Below are 12,758 nucleotides of genomic sequence, written 5' to 3'. Positions count from 1 at the left end.
AACAAATATATGTACAATACAGCTGATGTCTTATATGCAGAGTAGGCAGAAATGGCAGTTGTAAAATTACAATGTGGACAAACACAATGACAGTTTTAGATAAAAGTGGAGACACAGGCTATATAAAGAACGCAGATCAGAAAACACATCAAGCAACTTCCAGGTGCTGCCATGTGCAGCTGAGACCTAGAAAGACAAATCCGTACCATAGAAAGTTAGTGAGCAAGCTTCATTTATTCAGCAAGTCTCACTGAGCTCAAAATATCTTTCAAAAGACAAAAATACAACATCACAGCAAGGCAGTTCAGTCAAAGTAGTTCTTACCCACCATTGTCATACACACAAGAGACCAAATTCAAGGATACAGTTCAAACAGAGAGAAACCTGTATTAGTTTCAAAATGTTTCCATCTCTGTTCACTTACCAAAGTTTCCAGAGTTAATGGCAAAGAATTAAAAGTGAAGAAAGACAGCATTAGTAGGTCTCATTAGTAGGCTTTTTAAAATTTTTTATTTTAAAATGTTATTGTTTGTCTTTGCAGGGACAGCGCATGAGTAAAGGTAGCTGCTCCAGGGCTACATAGCAGCTCATTTGCATCTGATGTCTTTGAGCAGGAACATAAAAACAACCACAGAACAAGAAGTGCAACAATACAAACTAAAAGGTTCATCAGCATGAGATAATAATAGAATCATTAAACACAATAAATAAAAGACAATTATTCATGGTGGCACACAAAAGCATCTTTAACATTTGTGTGGGTGAAATTCCACTTCCTCACAGCTTTGCAGATTAACTAAAAACTGTCTTTCTGGACTGTGGTACCTAATCACCTCTAGTAGATGCTCTCAGGGACTATGTGCTTTATATTTTAATATTTTCAACTCCAGCTGAGGCTCTAGTAGGTTGATCATCTTTGATCACTGGTTACAGCATCCCATATGTAGAAAAATATTCTAGTTTCATCCTATGACAGTTCCTCCCGAGGGCCCCTGGGGTCCCCGGACCCCTCTTTGAGCCACCACTGGCTTCTGCCCCGCGGTGTCTGCGCATGCGTGAGAAGGCGGGGTGTCCCGGCCCCCAGTAGAGCGGTTGGTGCTGCGCTGCCGGCAGAAGCCAAGTTGGGGATCTACGGTGAGGACGCAGCGGAGCGGAGGTCTCTGTGGGGGGGAAAATGACACCACGGTCTGGATAAATGGCGAATTTTAAGAAGAAATTTTGCCAGCAATGGCTCGTTCTTGTTTTGTTTCTTCCTTTATCAAGTAAGTGCCTCGTTTCTGTTATTGATATTATCGCTGTCAGTGAGCTAACTGTGGTGACCTCTTGTTCGGTCCTCGCGCCGACGCTTGATTGTGCATCGTAGTGTTTATTAACGGCTCGTTTAATGGGAGCTAATGTTCCTCTCTTTATCATCCTTATGTTAGTGTTGTTAAAATACAACGTTGTTTTATCCACACATATTGATTAAGAGGAAGCTCTTTAACTTTATGGTATGTTATGGTCTAAGTTGGGATGCTCACCTCAACCTTCATATCTGATGTTTGTGAACGGCAGCAAATATTAAAACGACATATTGTTTCTGTGCCTCTTTATATACATTAACATACGAAACAGGTGCTTTTTTCATTACAACATATGCTGTGTTTGTTACTCTAAGAAATAACTGGATGTATTTTTTTCTTGTAGTATCAATTAAGTTTTTCTTTAACCTTTAATATTGTAGTTGTTGCTGTGCAGCTGTGGTCTCCAATTACTCAGAAAATCTTAACCAATATTTCACTCTTTTCCTTTAGGTGTTTTATGTTTCAGTGAGTTGTCCTTCATCACAGAGCCCAGTGATGTGACTGTTCTACCAAAGGACTCTGCTGTGTTGGACTGCCAGGCTCATGGGCAGCCTCCAGTCACCATCAAGTGGCTAAAGAATGGAGTTAGGTTGGCAGAAAGTGAGCACATCCAGTTTCTGCCCAACGGCTCCTTGTACATACCAAAGATCAAGCATACCAAGGGGGATTCAGACCAAGGATTCTACCAGTGCCTCTCCCAGAACAAATATGGAGCTATCCTAAGCCAAAGATCACATCTGACTATCACAAGTAAGTATAGTGTTCAGAGTCAAAGAACTACTCTGCTGCTAACATGGACTTTATTCCAGGTTTCCACTGTTGAGACCAAAATGTTCACTGGTGATGTTCACTCGGTGTTGTCAACATGCAAACATTACAATGGCAAGTTCATGGATTATAAACTTGAAGATGGGAAGCAGATGTACCCCACCCCTCTCTTTTTTTCTTTACTGAGGGAAAACCTCTAAAACTCAGGCTTCCATGTCACTGGACGTTGGCCATACCTGAGTTTAAAGCTGTCAGTCTAGTTATAGGATCATTTTAAGAGGCTGTTAAAGATAGATGGAGAGTCAATCTAAAAGCTCATAAATACTCCATAAATAACCAGTGCTAAGTCTGAGTATCTTTTCTGTGTTTTGAGGAAAAGCACCACTTGTACACTTATCTTGCTACTCTGCAAACATTGCCAAAAAGTTTACAAATTAGCCTTCTCTCTTTAAATGTTGGTGGGATTGCATTGTCCCTGCAGACTATGGCTCTGTGTAATTGCCGAATGGTCTGCTACACAGAGGAATCTCTGAAAGGCCATTTGCCTTTTAGCCTTTGTCTGGTGTGCCCCTGACCGCCCCAGAAGAAAAGGCTAGATTTTAGGGCATTTGTTTGTCCACATATCAGTGGACAGGACAGCTGTGCCTATTCAATGGGCCTGGTCTAGCATGGACACTTTTCACAGATCTTAGAAGGGATATCCTATGACTGGTGTCATGGAAACTGATGTGGCCTTCTGAAACATACTGATTTTGACATTGACACTAAGGGTATAGAGTTTTGGCAAAGTGTCCTAATACTCAACATGACAAGACTATGCAGCTTTTAAACAGGAGCATATTTTAAAATATAGCTGCAGGAAAATATCACATACATACATATCACATGCAGTAGAGACACTTCTACTGCTGTTGCAATTGTTGTCAGTCTTTTAAACAGCATTTAAAATTATATACATTTTATATAAGATAGCCATGTAAAAATCTCAAAGTTCAATGTTGGTCTGGCATCCAGTCTTTGTCAGTGAAGGGGTTAAAGGTTTTTGGTCAGCTGTAGGCAGGGAGTGGAGGATGGGGCTCCTCTGTGCTCCCCTTCTGTCCAGAGGTCCTGGGGTCAGGGGTCGGCAGGGGAAAGGCTTTGTGATGTCACAGTCCTGCTCCGGCTGGGCTGCCCTGCTGTTCTTTCTCTCAGCCCACAATCCCTTTCACTGGATCAGCCCCTCTGTTGCCCTGTCAAGCAGAGCGCTTTTGTTAAAGAAAGGCCAGTTTGTCATGTGAATGGATGGGCCTGATACTCAACAGAAAGTAAAGAGAGGAAGAGTGTTTAGAGTGTGAAAACATGTTTACATCCAGGAAGTGTTTACCTTCCTGTAGTGTTTTGACTCACCAGTTTCTACACCTCCAGGATTTACACATTTGTCCGATAGGTGTTATGTCTTTATTTCATTACTCAGAAATATGTTAACACATGCTTTGGAACTGTGTTTCATTACTCCTGTATTATTTTATACAGGATATAAACAACATAGGAATCACCAGGTTCTCTGTTGTGCACTAATAGTCAACTGGCTTCGATCTGGCTCCCAGTTTGGACTAAAATTGAATGGACAGGGGGGCTGAAGTGAACCCTGACCTCTTTAGAGAAACCTTTGTGCTGTTTGACCTAGACATTGATTTGTTCTTTACAACAGAGGTGACCATATTAGCAGATAAGCCACACCTACCATCTGCATCACTAATCCCAGATAGTCAGCAATATATTGTTTTTACTTTCTGACCAGTCTCAAGTGCATCTTCATGATGCTCACCAGTCAGCCATGTTGACTGGAGACAGACTAGGTGGTCAGTACCAGACTTGATCAGACCATTGGAAGAAATAAATATATTATGTCCTAGAATGTTGTTGTCAAACACTACCCCTAAACTGCCTATATTTTATGAAGAATAATTCCCAAATCCTTCTATAAAGGATAAAAAATTTGGCCTTGGTTTAGGCTGGACATTAATTTGCTCAGCATAGGCAGGCTCACCAGTTAATTTGTGCAATATTGATGACATTAGATCTTCAATTAAAGGATGGCTCTTTAATTTTGCTGTCTCAAAGCTGGAGGTTTACATGTGGAGTTTCAGTGGGACAACAGGGTATTGATTTTCTTTAACATGATATTGACTTCCTTCCTTTGAGTGAGGGGGGGAGGGAGAGAGTTATCACCTTAATGAATGAAGGTCATTGGTCATATCTTATAGAGTGTGCTTCAGTTAAATGCAGATTGGGGGTTGCTAATTTGTGGTGATTATCGGGAGACCTTTTGAATACACATAAACAAAAAGTGACTGCAAAATGTGCAGAGTTGCATAAGTGATTTTAAAGTAAGTAAATTTATACCTAAACAGTTTTGGCATGGTCTAGTATGGAATAGTGTAGAGTATTCACATGTACAAAGTTGCAAATGTGTGTTATAAGGAGCACCTGTGTAGGAAAAAAGGTTGAGTTGTCCAACATTTTGTATTTCTAGTGTTTCTTGCAGTCATTTTTATGCAAAGTGTATTGACTAGTTTATGTCTCTAATAATGCATCATTCAGTGTCATTCTTCAATTGATCCATTGATTGGACCAGCTGGTCTAAGGGGGGCCTGATAGCTCATCTGCACAAAAGCAAGACCACAGTGTCTTGAAGAGATCAATTCCTTTCATATAATCAGTTAACATCTATCAAAGTCAGGGCTTTGCATGCATAATGTATAGTGTTTTACCAGAGTGAAAGAAAATGCTATATTTGCAGAGTGATGAAACAAGTACATATTCGTTTCATCATAAGTTGATGTAGTCCATTTTAGTTGAAATTTCTACTACTGAAGCTAAATCTTGATTGATTATTTATTCCTTTCACAGGTATCTCTGAGTTTTTGTTGCACCCTGTGCCTGCTGTGGTGACTGAGGGTTCTGTGGCACGATTCTCCTGTGCTGTCACCTCCAGCCCTCTTGCCACCATCACCTGGGAATTAAACCAAAGCACACTGCCTCTGCAGACAGACAGGTGTGTGCAGACACTCTCAGTAAATTTAGACACAGTCAACCTCATTTTATCCTCTTGTATTTGCAACTTCGAAACAGGTCTTGACTTCTGTGGTTGTCCAAATGTCCAAAAATCCTTATGTTATCTTTGTATATTCTCAGAATAACGGTTTTGCCTAACGGAGTCCTTCAGATTCACAATGTACAAATGGAAGATGCTGGACAGTACCGATGTGTGGCAACTAACATCGGTAGCCGCTTAAAGAGTAGAGAGGCCACACTGACAGTCAACCAAGGTACAGTAACTGAATTAACTGGATTTTAGGAATGAACTTTAAACCACCACATTCCACTGAGAATGTTGAATTTATTTTTACCTTTTATTTTTTTTCTGAAGATGCTGGCCCTAAACCCCGTCAGAGGCCGAGAATCATTGCTGGACCTCAGAATGTAACAGTTTCCCTTCACCAAACTGTGGTCCTGGAGTGTGTGGCCACAGGAAATCCTTGGCCCATCATCTCCTGGAGCCGTGCTGACAGCAAACCCATAGATGTGTACAATGCCAAAGTACTGGGCAATGGAAACCTGGTCATTACTGATGTCAGTTCCAAGCACAGTGGAATCTACCTCTGCAGGGCCACCACCCCTGGAACCCGCAACCACACTACTGCTGCAGCCAACCTCACAGTTCTAGGTACTAAAAACTTTGGGCAGTTAAACTACACAGGTCCTCTGAGCACATCTTGTGTTCTTTATGCTACAACACAACAAATATTTAGAAAACTTGTCAATGCATGCCTGTAGCAAAAGTGATAGGTGCAAGATGCCACACAGTTAGTTCAGGTGTTAATGAATGATTAGATAGTTTTTTTCTCAATCTCCAATGTCATATCCACCTCTGTTCCAGTGCCACCAACCATTGTTGAGAGGCCTGAGAGCCAGACCCGTCCAAGAGCAGGCACTGCCCGATTTATGTGCCAAGCAGAGGGAGTGCCTTCACCACGCATCAGCTGGCTAAAGAATGGAGAAGAGGTTCACTTAAATGGGAGGATTAAGATGTACAACAGGTACTGTATAGCAGGAGTACTGTTTGCAATCAAACGCAAAAATTGCTTAAATTTAATAAAATCCAAACATGGATTTGGTGAATATTCTTGTTCTTTTTTGTTCACAGTAAATTGGTGATTACCCAGATCATCCCTGAGGATGATGCCATCTACCAATGCATGGCAGAGAATGAACAGGGTTCTGTGCTGTCCTTGGCACGCCTTATTGTTGTCATGTCCGAGGACAGGCCCAGCGCCCCAAGAAACATCCATGCTGAAACCATCTCAAGCTCTGCTATCTTATTGGCCTGGGAGAGGCCTCTCTACAATGCAGACAAAGTCATTGCCTACTCCATCCATTATATGAAGGCTGAAGGTAAGACGAAAAGAAAACATGGTTAAGTTAACTGAAATTTTAGATGTCAATCCTGAATTGGGAGGAACGAAGGTGTGAAAATATACAGCATGACAGGCAACCACAATGACTTATATCACTTTCTCACGTGTGATCAGCTTTCCTTGTTGAAGGCCATCTGTTGTTGCTGCACAGAGCAGAGGTCAAGAAGGGCTCAGAATGGCAACCCCACTTAAATAACAACAGGCCTAGTCCTCCCATTGTCCACTCCCCAGCTCATACTGCTCGCAGTTAAAGGGACAGCGTAGCCTTTTAAAAGTCTTACAGTCTTGCAAACCAATAATGTAAGGAAATAGTTCACTTTAGCCATTAAACTGACAGTTAAACAACTCTATTAAGTCAAGTCTTTTAGAGGTTTAATTGGGTTTGCTGTAAGTGGTGTAGTTGCAGTTATGTGTTTGTAGCTTGCATTACAAATGTTTATAGAAAAGATAATTCACCTTCAGGAACTGCAAGGGTTCTCTCAAAACAGTCACTGTTTTTATGGTTCATGCTTGTTAACCTTTCATGGATGCCTCTTCTTAAATGGACAATCTTGTTTCATGTCAGGTCTAAACAATGAAGAATACCAAGTTGTGATTGGCAACGACACAACCAGTTATATCATTGATGACCTTGAGCCAGCTCGAAACTACAGCTTTTACATTGTGGCCTACATGCCAATGGGAGCCAGTCGTATGTCAGACCAAGTCAGTCAACATACCCTGGAGGATGGTAAGCTTAAAGCTCTAAGACTTCCAGCATTCCTTGCAATAAATCACTCCGGTTGTTAAGCGAGCATGCATGCAAGTGATGTGTGCACAGAGCACATTTTGAGCGCAAACGAGCATGATCATACTGTTATTAGCACAATGTCTTGCTTTTTGTGCAGCTGATTAGTGTGAATAATGAATGGAAAGTGTCAGTTTAGTTTTTACTAGCATGTTTGTATTCTGAACAAATTCATCACCACACAGATGCCTAATATGCTGTGTCTGATATTTTTCTGCAGTGCCTCTGCGCACCCCAGAGCTAAGTCTGACCAGCCAAAGCTCAACGGACATCAAGGTGAGCTGGCAACCACTGCCAGCAAAAGTAAGCCGTGGTCAGGTGTCTGCTTACAGACTCTCCTATCGCACAGCTGCAGACAGCACTGTCTCATCTGTGGAGCTTCTACAAAACAGTACTGAATATCTCCTGGAGGGCCTGCAGCCTGACACCATTTACCTGCTCCGCATGGCTGCAGCCACCCGTGTTGGTTGGTGTGAGCCATCAGCTTGGACTTCACACCGGACACCTAAGACCTCCAGCAACAAAGGTAGATCTGCTGAAATCTAAAAAAGAAAATGTCTTGAATTTTGAGAGGGAGTGATAAATAGCTGAATATTGTTCTTTCCATTACTGTCTCAATATACACAGTTGTGCAAAGTAGCTTTGTCACCTTATTCTCCAATTTCTCCCAAAGTTTTTATGCATGATTAAAATAAATCTTGAGCTGAAAACCACTTCATTAGGATAGTAATCTAACAAGTACATGCTATAGAGTAGTGGAATGACACGGTGCTAAAAGGAGTTCTCTTTTTGCTTTTACATCTCTGTTTTGCTGCTCTTGGAATACCAAGAGGATCACTAGAGCTCATGCAGAGTGGCTGCCATATGACTAGAGTTTGCTCTTGTAGCATTGTCCCACAGTCTTTGTGTTGGTTACCCAGAAACCTTTGCCCTTCGCTGTCAGTGATGTTAGAGTGGCCTCAGTCACGGGTCATAAAGAGAGGGCCTCAGGCGTCTATGTGGGGGAAAGAATAGCCTATTTTCATGGCCTGGTGTGTTGGGGGAGGTTTTTGTCCACTAAAGCTAAACTTCTTGTTTAAAAGGTATGGGGATTATATTTGTTTATAGTTACAGAGCGCCATGACAGAGTTTTTTGCTGTGAGAAAAAGGTACAGAGTGGTAATCAATACAAAGAAAGTTGTATATTTAAAGTCTTTCACACCCAGACTTCTTAATTTCAATTCACACCATCTATCTATACCTTTTCTGCACCCATTGTCCTGTTGTTTCATGCTGTTTAGTTTAAGTCTTCCTTTGTTGTCAGTAATATTCTAAATGTGAGTGTGTATTGATCCCACGCCTGCTCTCTCTCTCTGCCCCCCTTAGTGCCTTTGGCCCCTGTTCTTCAACTTGAGCAACTTAACTGCACCTCCATTGTGGCACGCTGGCAGACCTCCCCAGAATCTGTGGCTGTTGAGGGTTACCGGCTGTGTTATCATGAGGAAGGCCAACCAGAGCAGCCCATCATCCAGCTGCAGCCTCAAACCTATACTTACACTATCAGTGGCCTTGGTGAGTGATGAAAGGACAGTGGAGTGAAAGAAAAATGTATGTGATTGTACTTGAGTATTTTAGTGCATTTCTATCATCTGGACCTGGGATTGGATGCAGGGACAACAGAGAATGACCGATGGGTTCTCACTCAAATAGGGTTTTTTTTGCATCGCCCATTTTAATTTCGTGGGCAGTTGGATGCTGCATTTGCATTTCGACCCTCTGTCCTGATCAATATGAGCTGACCCCTCTTGTCTAACCAGCAGTCCTCTCCAGTCTGGCTGCGGTATTGTATGAGATCAGACTGCCAGGGTTAGAGGTCGGGTTCCAGATGTCCCTCCCACCACCGTTTCCCATCCTGAGGACTTGCATAATTATGCCTAGCCATTGTGTTGTGTCCGGGGCCAGACCTGCCCTGTAAGGCCCTGCCTACACCCCCCTGTAGCTGGACACTGGAGCACACAAACAAAACCCCCTGGGATGGTCCAGAGCTGGACAGAGCCACTGACCTCTAGCCGTGAGACAGCAGTCTTGGATTAGGACCCTGCCCCCAATGGTTGTTTGTGCTGTCCATGTAAATAACCTAAAGCTATCTATATGCAATATAGGCCAGGGCCATACTGATATAAACTGTTAATTGTATCATTTTGTTCCTAAGCACAGTTTAGTTTCTACTCATTTTATACCAATAAGCTGAAACAGTCTACACATGTCTATTTGTAGATTGTTCATGACTGTTTCTCATTAAAATGTATTTGGAGTAATAACTTCACTGAAATGTAAAAAACCTTTAGTCAAGTTCTATGTTAGTTGATAATCACAGAAGTCAGTGTCACTGATTTCATACACCATAGTATCACTGGACTTATTTCTCTGTATGTTGCTCCAAGTTTAAGGCTGCAATACAAGGGCAGCAGGAAGAACGTGAAAAGGGAAACAAAAGGGGCCCACCTCCTATCCCACAGTCCTGCGCCCAGATTCTTTCTGTTCTATCTTGGCCTGACCTGGTGACCTCAGTCAAACCCCCCTTGTCCCATGGGCCTAGGATCCCAGCAGCTGAACGCTGCCCCTGGCCCAGCCCCCCACAACAGGCCTGGACACACTGCATTCGCTGGTCAATACCCAAAGGCTGACCTATCACCTTAGAGGCATAAAACAAATCTTAACGCTCCCTAAAAGCATCCTGATTTAGGGGCGAAGGCAATGGTAGTTTTTCAAGTTAAAACACCAAGTGTGGCTGTATATTTTCAGATGAAATGTTCCCTTTCCCAGGCCTCAGTGATTCTTCTGATTATTTATGCTGGTATTTGATACAGCTTGTATGTCTCATATTTGCTCTAGTTTTTAAGTGCACTGCACAAACATTTTTGCCTCATCAGCCACTGTTTCCTCTGAAAGTCAGTGATTGTGTTTTAAAGTACAACTTGGAGCTAATATTTTACTGTTGTGAAACCTTTATAGGCTTTGAAAACAGAATCATTGTGTGATAATTTCCATAAAACTTATTGATCATGTCACCATATTTACTGGGGCTCGGGGCTGGTCGATCTTTCTCATGCTCCTTACACATGACAGCGCATGATAAATGAGAAGTTGGGGTGACTCAGGAGACCATGTATTGTCCATGCATGGGGGATGGCCAGTTATGACCTGCAACCTTTCCCTCCTGCAGCTAATTGTCTGTGTGTCTGTCTTTTTTTGAATAGATCCTGTTCTATTTCTTAACCATCCATTTTGTCATTTTAATGGTCATCCTTTCAGGCTTTTGCTATAATTGCACAACTCAACTGACGAAAGCTGCTCTGTTTAATCACTGAAATGTCGGATGGCAACCCTAAGTTTTTGTTTTAGCAAAATGGGAAGATATGACTAAAAAAATGTATCGTTTGTATTCCAGATCCGAGGAGAAAGTATCATGTCAAGATTCTGGCTGTGAGTAAAGTTGGAGATGGCTATCAGACAGACCAAACAATTAGTACTCCGGGATGTGTGTGTAAGTACATAGATCTAGAGTTTGTTTCAAACAACTTTGCAGCTTAAAATGTAATACAACCTTTGATTTTTAGTAAGTTTGATTAAAATGAGATTTTTGTCTGCATTACTCAGCGGCGAGAGACCAACCAGCAGTAGCGCCTCCACCTCCAGATCAAGTGACTGTCTTGGCCAGCAATTCATCTGCTGTGTCCCTGCGTTGGAGTCGTCCTTCTTTCTCCGCTGGAAAGACTGTTAGCTACACAGTCCGCTGTACTCCTGTGGGCACACATAATGCCTCTGCCATACGCTACCTGCAAACGTAAGAAATCCCCAAAAAACTGATATTTCACCACCTCAGGCAGGAGAAAAAAAGCCTATTTTGGTTTTGACTCAACATGTATTTCTTCCATGATGTTATGTTAAATATTTGCTAGTATTGTAAATATGTTCTGTATCATTGCCTGCTAAATCCCCATAATGCAAAACTGTTGTTTTTCCACAGAATCAAGCAGAGTGTGACGGTTCAGAATTTGAATCCAAACACTCGCTATGAGTTTGTGGTGCGTCTTCATGTGGACCAGATGTCGAGCCCCTGGAGTTCTGTAACTTACCATCAGACCTTGCCAGCAGGTAATAAATTAGCAGCAGTGTAACATTATTTTGCCGTGACTGTGTTGCTTTTTGTATACCTTACTCGTTCCTCTGATTAAATAATTGCATGTTTTCGAATACATTTCTGAATAAGTTGTTTATTATAATCATAACTGCTTTGTGTACAGCACCTAGCAACCCACCTGCAGGAGTACGAGTAACTCTGATTGAGGATGACACCGCTCTGGTGTCCTGGAGGGAGCCCACTGAGCCCAATGTGATGGTTACACACTATACCATCCTGTACGCCTCACAGAAAGCCTGGTTGTCTGACCACTGGCAAAAAGTACAGAGAGAGGGTGAGTAGTTCACTTTATCATGCCATCTGTAAAATCAGATCTGTAGTAATTATTGTCATTTTAGAAACATATACAATAGCAAAACATTACATAGATACACAATGAAAATGATCAAGTGTTGCATAAGACATTTAAAATATTCCATGAAGTAAATGGCAAACTAAGCATTAAAGAATATGAATCCCCCATAGTATGATCATGGAAATACTTGAAGGCAACATTTTGCTTCCTATAAATATTCTAATATCTCTCAGTATGTTGAATAATGTTGTCCATCGGTACCTAATATGTTTAAGTGCCTCACCAATCACACACAGGCCTTTCACAACCACTTACAGAGAGCTATAAACAAAATATACATGCTGCATACAGTTAACTGAGAACATCAGGTACACTTGTGTACATTATCTGAACTGTTAATCTATACTGTGTGATTCTGCTGCCATTTATAGGAAGTCATACGATGGCTCTACTGGAGAAGCTGGAGCCAGGCAATGTCTACCTGGTGAAGATAGCGGCCTCCAACAGTGTAGGTGATGGGCCTTTCTCCAGCATTGTGGAGCTGGTACTGAGGCGTGGAAACATGCACCGCAGCAAGAACCCCAGGCACTCTGACAACTTTCCCGATACAACAGGTCAGCAGCATGAAACACTGGAGAATGCAGCATGATGGAGGCTTCTCATCTTCATGAGCCGGACTCATTTATTACACAAAGCTGTTAGTTATGGGGTATTTTGCCTATAATTCCAAGTAATAAGTAATTCCAAGTTGCAAGTAAACACGGGTGGCTGTGGCTCAGGTGAAAGAGAGGGTTGTCCGCGTATTGCAAGGTTGACAGTTTGCTCCCCAACCCATCCTGTGCTAAAGCTTTCTTGGACTGTGTGTGTGACTGGCTGAATGAGAGCACTTTGCAGAATCTAGCGAAGGTTAAAAGGATGCTAT

General features: G+C 42.1%; 1 protein-coding gene across 1 annotated transcript in view; it reads left to right on the top strand.

The window, feature by feature from the left end:
- The first annotated feature begins 1,195 nt into the window (after positions 1-1,195).
- prtgb (protogenin homolog b (Gallus gallus)) overlaps positions 1,196-12,758 on the top strand; it is a 13,267-nt gene continuing 1,704 nt past the window's right edge. The window contains exons 1-15 of the mRNA XM_008289740.1: positions 1,196-1,262; positions 1,794-2,093; positions 5,004-5,148; positions 5,289-5,422; positions 5,524-5,820; positions 6,034-6,193; positions 6,301-6,548; positions 7,137-7,301; positions 7,579-7,884; positions 8,724-8,909; positions 10,789-10,884; positions 10,998-11,184; positions 11,368-11,495; positions 11,645-11,815; positions 12,268-12,450. Of these exons, the coding sequence (XP_008287962.1) occupies positions 1,196-1,262; positions 1,794-2,093; positions 5,004-5,148; positions 5,289-5,422; positions 5,524-5,820; positions 6,034-6,193; positions 6,301-6,548; positions 7,137-7,301; positions 7,579-7,884; positions 8,724-8,909; positions 10,789-10,884; positions 10,998-11,184; positions 11,368-11,495; positions 11,645-11,815; positions 12,268-12,450 (2,773 nt within the window). The remainder of the gene's footprint in view (positions 1,263-1,793; positions 2,094-5,003; positions 5,149-5,288; positions 5,423-5,523; positions 5,821-6,033; positions 6,194-6,300; positions 6,549-7,136; positions 7,302-7,578; positions 7,885-8,723; positions 8,910-10,788; positions 10,885-10,997; positions 11,185-11,367; positions 11,496-11,644; positions 11,816-12,267; positions 12,451-12,758) is intronic.

Source organism: Stegastes partitus, unplaced genomic scaffold, assembly GCF_000690725.1.
Source record: "Stegastes partitus isolate 25-593 unplaced genomic scaffold, Stegastes_partitus-1.0.2 Scaffold633, whole genome shotgun sequence".
Taxonomy (NCBI): domain Eukaryota; kingdom Metazoa; phylum Chordata; class Actinopteri; family Pomacentridae; genus Stegastes; species Stegastes partitus.
Note: the sequence above shows the minus strand (reverse complement) of the source record. Positions and strands in the feature narration are given on the sequence as shown.